At 41.5% G+C, this 17,305-nt stretch overlaps 1 protein-coding gene across 1 annotated transcript in view; it reads left to right on the top strand.

Moving 5' to 3' along the window:
* LOC142198622 (guanylate-binding protein 3-like) overlaps positions 1-6,003 on the top strand; it is a 39,040-nt gene extending 33,037 nt beyond the window's left edge. Inside the window, exons 15-17 of the mRNA XM_075269652.1 lie at positions 3,308-3,458; positions 4,496-4,612; positions 5,801-6,003. Of these exons, the coding sequence (XP_075125753.1) occupies positions 3,308-3,458; positions 4,496-4,612; positions 5,801-6,003 (471 nt within the window). The remainder of the gene's footprint in view (positions 1-3,307; positions 3,459-4,495; positions 4,613-5,800) is intronic.
* Positions 6,004-17,305: the final 11,302 nt, after the last annotated feature.

The raw sequence follows: 17,305 nt of genomic DNA, 5'->3' as shown, positions 1-17,305 counted from the left end.
TCTATACATTTGGCCGACTTTACCAAACTCTTTGTTACTATAGAAGATAACAAAGTAATCTGAGAGTGTTTATAGGAAACTTACCGGATATCGTCACAGAAGGAATTGATCTCATGTCCTCATCACTAACACAAATAGTTATCACTAATAATTAGGGTTGAGCGATCGGGATCAGAAAAGATTGGATGCCGACCGGCGTTCGAGCACATTTCACAATTCCGATCCCGATCTTTGTAGGTGGGATCGAGGTCTCGCGTTAGTTCCCACAAGGCTTGGCTACTGGCCTATCATTGTGGGAAAAGCTAACATTAGGGTTGAGCGATCGGGAAAGATCGGATACCGATCGGCGATCGAGAAAATTTCACGATCGCGAACGAGATCGGCTGGGAAATGATCGAAAAATCGGATTTTAAAAATGATCGGCTCAACCCTACCAATAATGCGCAAATAGTCTATGGAAGCGTCTACTATACACATCAGTGACTGGTCTAGAACATTCCAGTGTCACAGGGTTACGGTACATAAAATGCTACTGCAAACCCAAGTGGACCCGATTGTGGGACATGTTATATAGTTAGATAGAGGGTTAAAATATAAGACCAAAGTCCCTCGAGTCTATCTATATGGGTCAGTTCCAAAATATCATTCCTGTTCTGAAGGGTCAACTTAGCAATAAAGGGGGCACAAATTTCCTTTTTGTATCTTTTTTGGTTGCTTATTCCATGAATGAACCCTGTGCAGTACACTACAATGTATGTGAGTGAGATAGTCACTAGAACATTATGGACACTTGTGTATGGTCAGGTCCCGGTGTCCCAAGAGCCAAAGAAAAGGAGAAGAAGAAGAAAAGATACCATATGTAAAAGGGAGCAGAAGACATTAGAATTCCAGCAATATACAGGAACATAACACCAAAAAAAAATAAAATTAATTTGAATGTTTTTAATCCTTGATCGTTTTGGTTTTAAGTTTTTGTTCAAGTTCCATCAAATTTCTCGAAATGCAGTTGGGACGTAAACGTCATCCTTGTAAGCCGAGCTGGATGAATAGAACAGATTCTTCTGATCCTTCTAGAACATGTGATATAGAATTACAGGGCACGGAGAGAGGTGGGAGGACGATGGCTACATGAATGGCTTGTACGGGAAATAGTAGACGGGACCTTGTAAGGAAATCTCGTGAAATCTGCAATTGTCGGCAACGTGAAAAAACGAATAGAACAAGGAGGGGAAAAGACATGAAGTTATATAAGTGTGATAAGCTCTCGGGGTCAATTATACGGATACAATTTCATGTACTACAATAAGACGGGAGGGAATTACACGCAGGGTGCGGATTCCCTTGTCTGTCTTAGTCTATAGTTTGTTTAGTTTAGACTTTCTCTTAGAAATAATACTAGGACTATGGCCACTGGTATTATGATGATATTTCAGCTTTCTGACGGACAGAGGGTCTTAAGATTTTATTTTTTCGTTTCATTGGTTTTCATTTAAACAAATACATAGTCACAGATAGTGGATAAAGTGATATAAATTGTAAGACATTTGTGATATAAGTGAAGTGTAATAATGAAGACAGTGACCAATGAAACAGGAAATGGACGAAACAGGTTTCAGTCACATGGTAAATCCCCATTTCCAGGGTAAATAGAGTGTTGGGGTGTGAAGGGTCTATCCATGGAGGACAGGTTTTCTTATGAGGTGGGGTCAGTGTACAAGTGGTTCCACGTTGTATCTCATGTGAAGGAATACTAAGGTGCCCTAGTGGATTGAAACTTATTACAGGAACTCGGTTCCAAGTGTGAAAGTTCTTCCAAGCGTTCCAAGAGTAGACAGCGAATTTGGGGAGGGAATTCAGAAGTTTTATCTCAAAGGTTGAAGAAATTTTATCTACCTTGTATGTGTCCCATTTTGTATTACTAATACATTTTGTTACTTTTTTTTACCTTATTTGCTTACATTGAGTGCTTCTCCCCATTTTTTTTTTGTCTGTTTTTGCCTCATTAATAGGGTTGAGCGATTGGGATTGGTAAAGATCGGATCCCGATCGGCAATCGAGCAAATTTCATGATCGGGATTGGCTGGAAAATGATTGAAAATCGGATTTTAAAAACGATCCTGAAATCTCAAGATCGGCTCAACCCTAAAAGTGACTTTTCCCATAGAAAAGCATTGACTAGGGTTGAGCGATCGGGATCAGGAAAGATCGGATGCCGATTGGCGAACAAGCAAATTTCACGATCGGGATTGGCTAGAAAATTATTGAAAATCGGATTTTAAAAACGATCCTGAACGATCTCAAGATTGGCTCAACCCTATTCATTAACCCCTTCCTGCTAGAGGAATTTTAAAATTTTTGTTTCTCATTTTTGACTCCCCCCCCTTCCCCCTTCCAAACACCAAAACTTTTCTTTTTCCCTTCACAGAGTCATATAAGGACTTAATGTTTGCCGAACAAATTTTTCTTCATGATGCCACCATTACTTATGCTGTACAATGTACTGGGAAGCTGGAAAAAAATCCCAATGGAGTGGATTTCAGGAAAAACTGCATTTGTACGACTTTCTTACAGATTTCGTTTTTACAGCATTCAGTATTCAGAGAGGAGAGACAAATGAGATCCTGGCCTGGTCAGCGAGGAAAGTCACAGAACTGTAGCTCAAAGGTCTGGTGGAGGATGAAGACTCAGTAGAGGGAAGACGAGCTTCTTTGTTTCTTCTGGGCAACATTCACTTCCTAATCTTCCATAGGAAGTTGTGGGTTGCACAGAAAACAGGTAGCTCTGCAAATGTTCTCAAAGTGGAAGATTGTCCATTTTTAGGGGCTATAAGGACAAACTTAAAGCCCCAACAATATGGTAATTGATGCTCCTGCAGGACAGATAATAGGGGTCTCATGTTCCACCTCTTTTGGAGCATGATCCAGAAAACGTTAGAATATATCTGGGTGAGCGCGCCTGAGACATAACACCTTCTTTAAATTCAAAGTCTTGTACACAACAGGTCACGTCTCTGGGAGACGATGTCAGTCCCTTTGGATGAGGGGCCATGTGGAGGCTCAATTCAGTTTAATGCAGTGTTCAGGAGGTTTACCCGGTATCATATTGGAAATTTCTTCAGGTAAGCCCCACACCCTGATGTCATGGCATCGGCCTCTGTTAGCCAGATCTTCTAGATGGCAGGAGATATTCTGAAGGGCTATCACATGAGAGGTCACCACTTCTTGAAAGTAGGAAAGTGTGTGTGGTTTCAAGAGTCTACTCTTTCAAAGAGCTGGCTGAGAACTAGTCTTATGCTTACCACCTACAGTATTTCTTTGTAATCCTGCTTAGTAGGGAGTTGGAGCAAGAGTTGTTGCCAGAAAATGTTGAGAGAATGCATCAAGAACCCGCGGGAAAGAAGGCCTGTTCCCTGGCATGGGACCTAATGATAGTTTATCCTCTGCCAGCCTCACCTGGAGGTAATTGGGACCCACATGTGCTCCAGTAGCAAAGTCTCTTAGGCCTATGCCCAAGGAGGAGGGCAGAGTAGAAACAACCATAACATGGGGTGGAAAGGGATGCAATGGCCTTGACAACACAACTGGATCAGCAATTATTTGGGTAGAAGTAAAGAGTCCAGTTCCAGGTTATAACCCACCGCCGCTTCCTTTTCTAACTTTGCACCTTTTCACATCGGCTCCCAAATCAAACAGTCAAATTTTCTACTAAAAACATCTATTTTGCCAAACACAAATGGCCACAAGACATGTGGTATCCTCCACCATGAAGCCAATGCATACTACCCTGGTCTCTGCACCAAGTCTCTTACCTAATGTATACATCTGCTTGCAGTATTGCAAGTCTCACTTTGCTCTCGATATTCTGTCTGTGCTTTGAAATAGAGAAACTTTTGGAGACCCACCAGCAATTTCAGGGAAGTTTTTGGATATAAAGCCCATTGCTCCTATTGTACTGAGACTCCCATTCTATGGACTTGCCGTATATACGACCCTCCACTACCTCACCCTCAACCTAATGCTTTTTTCTACCTTTGCCATGTGTTTACATTTAGCCTACCATACCTTTAACCCCCAATATTTTTTATACTGTTTTTGAGATCCATATTTCATGATTTTTTGAACAATTAATTTGAATTTACAACTTTAAAAGTTAAATCTGTTTTAAACATGTTCAGTATATTACCCATGTGGCCAATAAAACCATTTCATTTGCAGATATAGAGAATATAGAATCCATTAGAAAATGGATAAAATGAGTAATGAGTAAAATAAGTGTTACTCACCTCCCCCAGGTTGTAGCCATTCCAATGCCTCCTGGTTCTGTGACTCTCTACTTCCTAGTCCCATTGGATACACATGAAATACAACTTCAAAAACCATTGACTAAAGATGGAACAACCAATTTGTATCAAGCCACGAATTTTCCAAAAATGTTGGGTTATGCCAAACTAAAAATTTGTGTGATTGCCACCCAAGAATTATTATATTTTCTCTAGGGTCAAAGGGTTATGACATTGATATCCCCTATACGATCCCTGAGAGCCAATCAAATGTTATGAGGAACCAGGAAGTAAAGATCAGTGGAGGAATCGGGCACTCCAAGAATGGTGAAGGTGAGTAACGCTTCTTTGATGTGTTTTAACCCATTCTGCCTTGTATTTTTGAAAAAACTAATTTTGCTAAACAACTACTTTAAAGGGGTTATCTTTAGAGATGAGCGAACAGTAAAATGTTTGAGGTTCGATATTCGTCTCGAGTAGCCCCTCAATATTCGATTACTCGAATCAAATATCGAACCCTATTATAGTCTATGGGGGGAAAATGCTCGTTTCAGGGGTAGGCAACGTTCGATCAAATTATACTTACCAAGTCCACGAGTGAGGGTCTGGCTGGATCCTCTGAGAAGTCTTCTCCTTGCAGCGTCCCCGCGGCGTCTTCCGGCTCTGAATTCACTCTGCCAGGCATCGGGCCTGGGCAGAGCCGACTGCGCATGCCCGCATTACAAGCGGACATGCGCAGTCGGCTCTGCCAAGGCCCGATGCCTGGCAGAGTGAATGAAGAGCCGGAAGACGCCGCGGGGACACTGCACAGAGAAGACTTCTAAAGGTAGAAGAAGAACCAGCGTTGATTGGCCGACTGTATAGCATTCGCCCAATCAATGCTGGTTCTGCATCAAACTTTTACATTTGAATAGCGAGTGGTACTCGATCGAGTACGAGTATTTCGAATATCATAGTATTTGATCGAATACCTACTCGATCGAATACTACTCGCTCATCTCTAGTTATCTTGTATGCCCAACACAGGGACCCACGCAACTCTTCATGATGTTTACATACTTACTAACTTACAGACTTATCTTGCTCTTGAAGGAAAACTAACATGCAAATTTGGAGAACAGTTTTTTCTGAGCCTCTTTAACATCTCTATTATGGAGACAGTAGATAAGAGGGTTCAGTGTTGGGCATATAATATTAGTCAAAAGCGAGAAATATTTCCCATAACTTGTTGAGTACTGAGACGATGCTCCAAAGTACATGACCACTGAAGTTCCATAAAATAAGACCACCACTGTAACATGGGACATGCAGGTGGAGAAGGCTTTGGCTCTTTTTGCAGATCTCATTTTCAATGCCGTGGTTAAGATACAAATATATGATACTAAAATAACCAAAAAAGGAATTAAAAGGGCGAGAAAGCAAACGATGACCGTCACAACTTCACTGGAATAAGTAGCTCCGCAAGACAACTGGGTGACAGCTATAGCCTCACACATAAAGTGGTTTATCTGGTTTGGATAGCACAATGTGAGAGGACTTCCAATCGATGGAAGAACGAAAATGGTAAAACTCAAGATCCACATAAAAGCGGTCATTCGATAACAATTGCTCCACCTCATCAGAACCTGATAGTGAAGCGGACGACAGATGGCAACATATCGATCATAAGACATCAGGGCAAGGAGAAGACACTCAGTTCCTCCCATCAGAATCATAATGTATAACTGGACCCTACAGGCAGCTAGAGAGATTATCCTTGGACCATATACGAGGTCTACCAACATTTTGGGCATAATTGACGATGTGATGCTCAAGTCCATAATAGATAAAATGCAAAGAAAAAAGTACATTGGAATCTGTAAATTGGTGTTAATAAGAACCAGACACACAATTAGACCATTGGCATTAATAGACACTAAATAAATGAGCAGAAAAACCACAAATAACGTAAGGTTTGTCAGCAGATCCTTGGAAAATCCCAGGAGAATGAATTCCGAAGCCAGTGTCCGGTTATGTGTATCCATCTTGTAGAATCCTATAAGACATTCAGGTTAAACATTGTATCCAAAGTGTTAGACTGGTTCACCAGAACCATGGAGGGGTGAGGCTCTAGCACAATAATGGTGCAGTAGAAGGCACCCAAATTTGAAGAGTACAGAAAATAGAAAAAACTGGGCACTCACCATTGGAAGAGTATAAAAATATTTCAAATCTTTATTTCAAACATCCATGTAAAATACAATACGGGAGGAGGCACGCCTGGGAGAGGAGAGCGACAGCCGTTTCGTGTTGGTAGCACTTTTTCAAGCTCAACAAGCTCAAATTTGAAGAGTACTATGGTCTACTTCCATGGGTTTGTAGGGTAGGTCAAGAGGATCATTTTATCTGGTGGACCAAAGGGAAGTTAGGTCAAAAACTGGATATAATACAATACAAACTGCGTTCATTGAAAGGTCATAACTAGCTAAGACAGAGTGTTCCTGAAGTCCACATGGCACATTTTAAGACCCTACAAAAAGCCATGGTGATGGTTGAGCTCATCTTAAAAAAGAAACCTTCTCACTTAAAAGTATGACACCCATCTGAAATAAGCACTATATCTTGTACTAACCATGAAGAAAATGGGAGCTAAGGAGATTGACTTGGAGATTTCCATAACTCACACCCATGTATACATACCAATGACCGCTTCACTCACTATATCAAGTAAATAGACACTACTCTTCAATAGGTGGTTAATACTGGACCTCTCTGAGGTCTTCATGTAGAGGGTTCGATATGACTTTGAGCCTAAATGAGATTGAAAAAGGTTGCCAAGGGTTTGGACATCATTCTTTCCACTGCCCAGAGAATATTTCATGAGGCCAGGCTGTCCCACCAACGTTACCCAAAATAATGCCATACCCATTAAACTAAATTTGGTTATTTTCAGCTCAGATAGGTTTGACCTATCTCAACATGTCAGATTCTTTGTACCCATGTGATATTCCCTAGTGGTGAAGCACGTTCAGCCCATGTGTATAGGGTGGTCAGGAGAAATAGCGATAGGCTTGATGCTTCTTTGGTCAACACTTGTTGAATTTGCAATGGCACCTTAAGTGCAGAACGCAATATCCCAAAAGAAGACTTTAAGAAACCTAAAATGTCATCCTGGAGCCTTGTCAAAGTCAACATCAGAGCAAGACTAACATTTGTCAAAAAACCCTAACTTGACAGGTACTGGGTGTGGATTAAAAGCTGCTAAGAGTTGCATTGGGCAGATGCTGGATGCCTGGAAAAACACTGACACTCCGACAACCAGAAAGTATTGCATGAACCAGAAAATATGAGGAATGATACAAATTATCTAAACACAAAGTTATGTTTGTTCATTCATATAACAACCATTCCCTACCTTTATCCACGGTGTCTTAGTCCTGGAAAACCCTTTTAAGGACACTTATCCCCTGACCAGCACTCCTTTCATTATGGGTCTATGGGCTATGCGTCTGTAGTCCTGACGTTCTGTCCCCCATTCTCCTGATCACTGGTGGGTTCGGTGGTCATATCCTCAGTCATCTGACACTTAATATCTATCTGGCCACAGCACTTTTAAAGTTTGACCCCCTACAGAATGTATCTAAAGTCCGTACTGGTTTGTATTACTGGCCAGTGTAGGTGCCATCTTCTACTTTACCTTCTTCTAGCTAGTAATGCCTTGTCCATTGGCATATGACAAGTTTTTTTGTCAGATGTGGAGCGAAGGAGGTGTCAGGAGAACATTGAGGGGTCAAGATGTCAATGATAAAGTTATGGCCAAAAAAGAGTTTTATGTTTTTTAGTATTTTCCTTCTAAAGTTCTTAAGAAGGGATCAGATTGAATAGAAGAGGAGGACAGGAGTACAAGAGGACCGGAGGGCAGGAGCTCTGGAGATAAGGATCACGTCACATGTGCAAAGCTGGAACTCTACGGTAGAATTACACAAAGAAAATTCCAATAACCGCAGATGCTGACAACCCTCGTTCTATACGGTGACGGGTCGCAGGTCATTGTGTCTAGGCAAATCCTCCCCCTCCTCTAAGCTGCGCTCCTCGGTGACACATGTAACCAGATAGAACACTCGTAATTATATATATGTCTATGTAAACCCTTGGGATCAATTAAAGCCATACAATATTAAATCTAGAATCTATAATAACAAGGCCGGAGGGATTTCTGAGGGATTGTTGTCAGACTCAGTTATTCCCGATGGCTCAGATTATCCATTTCATTTATACATTTATGTCATGGCTTGATGTTTAATTTGGGAGAAATTGTCAATTTTTCAAACATTGTTTGGGATGACTGAGAGTTGTAAATTAACCCCTTCCTGCATTTTTCAATTTTGACTAGGATTGAGCGATCGTGTTTGGAAAAGATCGGATTCCGATTGGCGATCGAGAAAATTTCACGATCGGGATAGGAATTCCGAACACAATCTTTTTAGGTGGGATCGAGATCAGTACTATTTCCCACAATACATCCAAGATAAAACTTGCCAGCTACTGCCAAAAGGACTTTGATAGAAGACGGATATCCGTAGCTTAAAATTTAACTTTTATTTTCGTTCATCAGTTAAAAAAGTTACATCGCAACTTGGAGTCTGGCCTGCTGTACACACGGCGACGCGTTTCGGAACTATATGTTCCTTCGTCTCGGCTCAGCTCAATGCACTAACACAGGTGCTTAAAAACAACAGGCAAGGTCCCGCCTCCTTACAAAAATTTTTTAACCCCATAATGTATGCCTATTGAACAACAAGATCATAAATATAAATACGTAAACATAAACATGTTTTACCACATGATCACATCAACTATATTAATAATTAGTTTAGGGTTATGAACGAGAATACATATAAATTCTACACAAAACTAAAAAGCTAATAAATATTCAAAAATCGCTAAGTGTGAACAAGATCCAATGTATAGCACCATTAAGATCTTGGATCCATACAACAATAATCATATGGGTGAAATGAACCTGGATCGAGTCAAAAAATGACCAACCCAAAAAATATAATAGGAGTGTTATAATCGGCGATAAAAAATATCGCGTCATTAGTATACTCTGGTGTTCTGTAACTAAATAAAGAAAAAACATCACCTATAAATAACACAACAAATTTACGCTGTGACAAAAACAACTAATGCATAATGGTGAAAATACTAAAAAAGGAACCAAAAAAAAAAAAAAAAGAAACAAAAAAAGATACCGTAACCACTAACTGATGTACATAAAAAGTGGGGTACACTGACAGTATTCGGCAAAAAGATGTTATATATAGATATCAATGCTACTGTTAGATCCATATTAAAAGAACCCATACTTGGTATATCAAAAAAACACAAAAAAGTGAATATATTGATATACCGCATAACGTATATAGAGGCCATATGAATCTATATATAAACCAATCAAAAAAATTGATAAATTATTTTAAAGATGTTATAAAAGTCATATAGTTATAAAACAGTATCAATGTTAGTGTAACGAACCTTTGTATTGCCAAAAGATGATTAATGTAGTAACAGCGCTACTAACCAAATGTATCCCGCTTGATCTAGCTAACATCATGTGATCACTGACAACTCCAAATGGCGGCAGTCATGACTGCTTAGTCACATGATCGGAGCAGCAACATATTACTAGGTAAGTACTAATGAAATAAGTTTAGCAATGCTGTGCTTAGCCTTCACACTGAGTATACGCTCCGCTCATTCTGAGCAGAGTGTATACTCAGTGTGAAGGCTCCGCTGCGGTTCCATAGGAATGAATGGAAGCAGCCGGCACACAGCCTTAACCCCCTGCACGCCGGCTGCCTCCATTTATTCTAATGGGAGACTAAACTAAAATCTCTAGTAGCTACTTACCTGCAGAGATGGCTGGTCTGCAGTGCCTGGTGTTCTTCTTCGCCTCACTGCCGCCGCCTCCCAGGTTAGTGTTTAAAGAGCTAGGAAGGTGGGGCTTGTGGCTTAGGAGAGTGTGGACGGGTACAGGGTGGGGAGACGTGACGTCTCCCCTCCCAGTACCCGCCCACACTCTCCTAACCTGGGAGGCGGGGGGCAGCGAGGCGAAGAAGAACACCAGGCACCGGACCAGCCATCTCTGCAGGTAAGTGGACACCAGGGGGGACTAAGTAGCCAGAGGATTAAAAAAAAATCCTCTGGCTACTTAGTGATTCACTACACAGCGTGGATTCTAACAATTAAAGCGTTCAATTGTTAGATTCCATGCTGTATAGTGAATAGGATTGCTTTTAAAATCCGATCTCTGATTAATAAAAAAAATCCCATTGACTTGCATTGGGATCGGAATTGAGATCGAGATCGGGTTCGAATGAAAAATGATCAGAAATCGGATTTCAAAATCGATCCTGAAAAGTCAAGATCATCTCAACCCTAATTTTGACCCTTCTTACAAACCCATAACTTTTTTCATAGTTCCGTTCACAGAGCCACACGAGGGTTTAACGTTTGCAGGATATTTTTTTCTTTGGTGCCATTTATTATTCTGTACAATGTGTTGGGAAATTGGGGAAAAAAAATCAGAATGGGGTGGAATTAGAGAAAAATTGCATTTGTGCAACTTTCTTATGGGCTTCGGTTTTACATGGTTTACTGTGCAGCCAAAATCACCAGTCGCCTGTATTCCATGTTTCGGTGCAATTTTGGTACAAAACTTTGCAACATAAAAAAAATGTCTCTGAGCGTCGCCATGTTCTGACACCCGTCACTTGTCTATATTTTTGCGTATATGGATACATAGGGGGTCATTTTTTGTGGGGCCAGATGTACTTTTTAGATATTTTGTGTTTGGGAATTATCTGTTGCTTTGATCACTTTTTATTCTACTTTTTATCAAAGGCAAAACAGCGAAAAAACAGCAGTTCGGTGCTTTTCATCTTTTTGACCCGCTAAGTTTGTAGACTGGGAGTTCTCAGACACAGTATATGTGTTACACAGTCTTTTTTTTTTTACTTTTATATGTCTTCTAAGGAAAGGGAGTGGTTCAAATTTGGAATTCTTTTGAATTTTTTTTGTTTACTTTTTTACTATAATTATTAGACCCCCTCGGAGTCTTGAACCTCAGCGAGTCTGATCACTAATGCATTGCAATGCTCCCCGTGCATCTGGTATTGCATTACTCTCAACGTGACCATTCATCCCCTCCATCAACTCCAACTCTTTTCATAGGTGCCCCTTCACTTTTTCTCTAGTCCCCACCATTCCTGAGCAATCACTGCAATTAGTTTCAGCACCGAATATGCTAATTAGGTGCTTTCTATCAGGTGGGAGGTGCCAATCTGTCTGCTGCAACCCAACACCTGATAACAGAGAACCGATTTAGCATATTGAGCGCTGGAACTAACAACACCGATTTCATCAATGGAGCGGCGTCTATTGAAAGATACAAGAATTGAAGTTGGTAAAACCTCCTCTTTAAAAGCTAGTCCTTGTGCAGTGACCCTGGAGAATTTTTGTAATTGCTACTTTTATTAGGTAATAAAATTGGATTTTTAATGATAGGCAAAAATTGCTGCAATTATCAGAGAGCAGGTGAAAGACTGAGATAAAAAATTGGAATTTACACCGTTTATTTAGAAATAGAAAAGCATCAAAAAGAGGTCATACTTATATTAGCTTTAGCGGGGATCGTCTGAATAGAATAGAATAGTGGGGCAGCGGGCACTAATAGAGGTCACTGTGATGTCACAATACAAGAATCATAAGCACATTGGCGGAGCAGTGGCAAAAAGATGAAAAAAAATTCATAATGAAGCCACAAGGTTAATTGCAACCATGACTTTGTTATGAATCGGCCCTTTGTCCAAGCACTGAACCACCAGAGGCCATCATGGATTTCAATAGCTGCATCCGCGTTCTAGTGTTTGACCCATTTTAATGCCAAAGCACCCAATTTGGTGCTAAATTCAAATGGCCAAAGGGTTAAATCCAAGGGGAACTGCAACAATGTAATTGCTATCCCTGTTATTGATCACAACCCTGTTATAATCTCACCATGACATGTCCCATGGATACGATTCCAGCCAACACAAAAGAAGATGATGGTCAAGTGGAAGTGTAGGTCTGGCCTGCATATGGAATCAAATTTGATGTTCTCAGCAACTTTGACCCAAGAAAGCTATGTTCAGTAATGTATATAACCACCCCAACACCAGATCAGGGGTTTAAAAGTGATTTTGGTGTCCGTAGACTCCCTTTAAAGGGATCCTATCACCCAGACACAATTTTCTCTAGGTACCAGGTCGGAATAGCCTTAAGAAAGGCTATTTGTCTACTACCTTTTGTCGTCTTCTCCGCGCTGCTGTTCACCTACAATCCCGATTCTTTTTGTTATGCAAATTAGATCTCTTGCAGCACTGGGGGCGGGCCCCAGCGCTCAAACAGCACTGGGGGCATCCCCAATGCTGCTAGAAAACTCTCTCCAGCGCCGCCTCCAACTTCGTCAGCAGCGTCATGTTCAGCCTCTTCTTCCGGCGGTGGCGGTGGCTTGTAACTTTGAGGCCTTGGGCCTAGGGCAAGCCGACTGCAAATGCCTGCCAGCCATGAGAAAATGGCCACTTACAATACTGTGTAAGCGTCTATTTTCTCGTGACCTGTGGGCATGCACAGTCTGCTCTGCCCAAGGCCCAAAGCCTAGAAGTTACAAGCCACCGCCGGAAGAAGAGGCTGAAGATGACACCGCTGATGAAGATGGAGGTGGCACTGGAGAGAGTTCTCTTGCAGCATTGGGGACACCCCCAGTGCTGTTTGAGCGCTGGGGCCGCCCCCAGTGCTGCAAGAGAGTTAATTTGCATAATGAAAAGAATCGGGATTGTAGGCGAACGGTGGCGCGGAGAAGACAACGAAAGGTAGGAGACGAATAGCCTTTCTTAAGAGTATTCCGACGTGATAGAAAAAAATTGTGTCAAAGTAAAGTTGCAGAAAACCCAACCTGATGAAGATATCTCCTACAATCACCTGTTTTTGGTAGAAAATTGAGGTGCAAATTTGGTGAAAATTTTTTTCTGAGCTTCTTTAACATCTTTATTATGGACACAATAAATAAGAGGGTTCAGCGTTGGGCATATAATGTAAGTCAAAAACGAGATATATTTCCCATAATTTGCCGAGTACCTAGACAAGGGTCTGAAGTACATGGCAATACAAGACAATCACCGCAGCATGGGACGTGCAGGTGGAGAAGGCTTTGACTTTTTTTGCAGATCTCATTTTTAGTGCCGAGGTTAAGATACAAATATAAGATGTGATAATGAACAAAAAAGGGACGAAAAGTACAAGGAAACAAATAATGCCTGCCGCAACTTCATTGGAAGAAATATCTTCACAAGACAATTCGGTGACAGCGAGAACCTCACACATGAAATGATTTATCTGGTTTGGATAGCACAATTGGAGGGAACGTCCAACGAATGGAAGAACGTATATTATGAAGCTCAAGGTCCACACAAGAGCGGCCATTCGATAGCAATTGCTCCACTTCATCAGGAGCCGATAGTGGAGGGGACGACAGATGGCAACATATCGATCATAAGACATCAAGGCAAGGAGAAGACACTCAGTTCCTCCCATCAGAAGAATAATGTGCAACTGAGCTCTACAGGCTGCTAGAGAGATTAACCTCGGACCAGATACGAGGTCTACCAGCAACTTGGGCATAATGGAGGATGTAATACTCAAGTCTATAAGAGATAAAATGCAGAGAAAAAAGTACATTGGGGTCTGTAACTTGGTGTTAGTAAGAACCAGATACAAAAGTAGACCATTGGCATGAAGACACACTAGGTAAATGAGAAGAAACACCACAAATAACACAAGGTTTGTCATCAGATCCTTGGAAAATCCCAGTAGAATGAATTCAGTGGCCAAAGTCTGGTTACTTGTATCCATCTTGTAGCCTGTAAGACATTCGGGGTAAGAAAGTTAAAGATTTTTTGGTATCCATAGGTAAGATTGATGTTGAACTTGCCCACTAAAGTCCCAAAGGATCCTCCAGTAGGCCCAGGCTCTAATATGATAATGGTCCAGCAGAAGGCTATGAAGACTACTATGGTCTATGGATTGGTTGTAGGATCAGCCCCCAGGATTATTTTAAGGAAACCTTAGATATAATACAGTACATAATGGAGAATATACTTAAAATGTTTACTAGTTTCCTGGTGCAACCTTGGGGCCGTTTTGATACATTGCACCAAAAAATGTGTAAAAAATGTTGCAGTTTCTCCGTTTTCTGACCTGCCTGCTACTTTTTAGTAAAGTGGTTGGAGCAGTGTGGAGATGAAGACGGCCATGGCGTGACCTAGGGCGAGAATCGAGACTGATTTAGAATGTATATATAAATGTAGAGACTTGTGTTTCGCATATGAGTGTTCATCTATCTGCCAACTGGTGCGAGATGCACCTTATAGGGAATTTAGGGCACTGAACTATCCACAAGTCTATAAGCACTCTGTGTTATGGTGTCCATCTGTGGCAATACTCAGAAGGAGAACAACCCTATAGAAATGACACTCAATGAGGTAGTTCAACAAGAAGTTCAGCAGCATGGTTCAGAGATGATGCAGAAGCTCCAATCCGGAGTGTGGCATGTTGGGGTCAATGTATAACACTACTAGAACTAAACTGATCAAGTTGGATGCAGACGCCCCTATAGGTAGAGTGGCCACGTTACTGAGGGATGCCATATTCTCTATAAGCCGCGAGCAAGGACCATGTATAGAACCTCATGGAGTCCCTGCTGGTCTGTATCACTGACCACAGCTATTTTCTCTTAGAAATAACGCGCCTAGGTAATAAAACATTCCTATTACCTTGAGTGATGGAGAATAAGACTATACGTTTGTAGCCAAGAAGACATACAGCTTTGCCTAGAAGATATAGTAAGGAGTCAATGGCGCTGCACTCGACTTTGGTGGTGCCTTACAGGATAGGGTTCTCCAACTCAGTATACTGTATATGGAGGGTACAACCACGGCACATATAACTGGTTATGTTGTTGCAAAGTAATTTCATTTATTGGTTTCATTATATAGTAAGTGATCATCCACCAAAGGTCTACATTATATACAGAAGTATCAACAGATTTGCAGGTCAACGTTTCGGTCAAAGTTCACCATTATCGTGTCAAGTCTGTATAATGAGCAAAGTAAGGAGCGAGGTGGAGATCGGGTTAAGAACCCCCCGTAAACTATTCGGAAAATGTTATGTTAGATGCATTGGGCCATTATAAACATGAGCACAGAATTGATCTGCTGCAGTTCTTCCCAAAATATTGGATCTTCTGTCAAACACTTTACCATCAGGTGCCCATAATATGGCCGAGGCTTCGAATATGGACATTGGCATGGATTGTGATGCATATGGAAATGTAGAACAAAGGACATGAGGTGTCATGAGAAGAGAGCGCCTCGGAGCTGAAGAGATCAGGATGTTAATTGGATATTAGCACGGGAACAAATTAAGACGAAATGGCTTTGCTAAAGTTGTTAAAAATGGGTCGGATTGATTAGAAGAGGAGAACAGAAGCTCCGGAGATCATCTGCAAAGCTGTAAATCTAATATAGAATTACATAAATAAACCCCCGTCTATGATGACAGGTCGCAGGTCATTGCGTCTCGGTAAATCCTCCCTCCTTAATCTAACCTGACAGATCACTCATAATTATATACATGTGTCCATAAACTCATGGGATCAATTATAGCTATACAATATCAAATATACAAGCTACAACAACAAGACCCGAGGGATTTACAAGCCGTTGTTGTCAGACTGAATGGTTTCCCATGGGGTCACATTAACACTTAACATCATTGATGTGGTGGTTTCGTGCCTTGTTTTATTCAGGAGAAATTACAGAATCTTCAGTCATTGTTTAGGGTTACGGAGAATTGTGTCCGCCGTTACATGGATGGATATACACTTACTGAGCTCCACCGCCTTTATAAAGAGGATCTTTCCTTCTCTCCTATAGGAATGAGACAACCCTTTAATGATATGTCACTAAAGGGTTACACCTCACTAAAAACTGCCACCTTTGGGTGGTCGGAGTAGCCACATAAGAATCAATATCAAGAGTAGTCAGCCTTCTGTAGAATCTTACCCATTACCGATCACATACCGATCACATAATGGTCGCAACTAGAGATGAGCGAGTAGGTATTCGATCAAATACTACGGTATTCGAAATATTCGTACTCGATCGAGCACCACTCGCTATTCGAATGGAAAAATTTGATGCAGATCCAGCTTTGATTGGCCGAATGCTATACAGTCGGCCAATCAACGCTGGTTCTTCTCCTACCTTTAGAAGTCTTCTCCGTGCAGCTTCCCCGTGGCGTCTTCCGGCTCTGAATTCACTCTGCCAGGCATCGGGCCTTGGCAGAGCCAACTGCGCATGCCCGCGCTACAAGAAAATGGCCGCTTTGACTGTAAGCGGCCATTTTCTTGTAGAGCGGGCATGCATAGTCGGCTCTGCCCAGGCCTGATGCCCGGCAGAGTCAATTCAGAGCCGGAAGACGCCGCGGATGCGCTGCGTGGAGAAGACTGCTCGGAGAATCCAGCCCGACCCTCACTCGTGGACTTGGTAAGTTCAATTTGATCAAATGTTGCCTACCCCTGAAACGAGTATTTTTCCCCCATAGACTATAATAGGGTTTGATATTCAATTCGAGTAGTAGAATATTGAGGGCTACCTGAAACGAATATCGAATATCGAGTATTTAACTACTCGCTCATCTCTAGTCGCAACCAATGGCGAAGTACCATAGTCAGTGATGCATGATCCTAATGGGATCCTCAAGCCCCAACCATCGGATAAAAATCTCAACCCATGATACATAGCATAGGGGGGTACAGATAACAAATCAAATCAGGTACAACGAACCTTTACAATAAAAGGTATAAAATAGAAGAGGACCAAGTCTTGAAACCAAAGAGAACTTGTAGAGGATCTAGGATGGAAAACCACTATGAGTACTGCATCC

The sequence above is a fragment of the Leptodactylus fuscus genome, chromosome 3 (genome assembly GCF_031893055.1).
Source record: "Leptodactylus fuscus isolate aLepFus1 chromosome 3, aLepFus1.hap2, whole genome shotgun sequence".
Taxonomy (NCBI): domain Eukaryota; kingdom Metazoa; phylum Chordata; class Amphibia; order Anura; family Leptodactylidae; genus Leptodactylus; species Leptodactylus fuscus.
The sequence above is the reverse complement of the archived record's forward strand: the minus strand, read 5'-3'. Positions and strand labels throughout refer to the sequence as shown.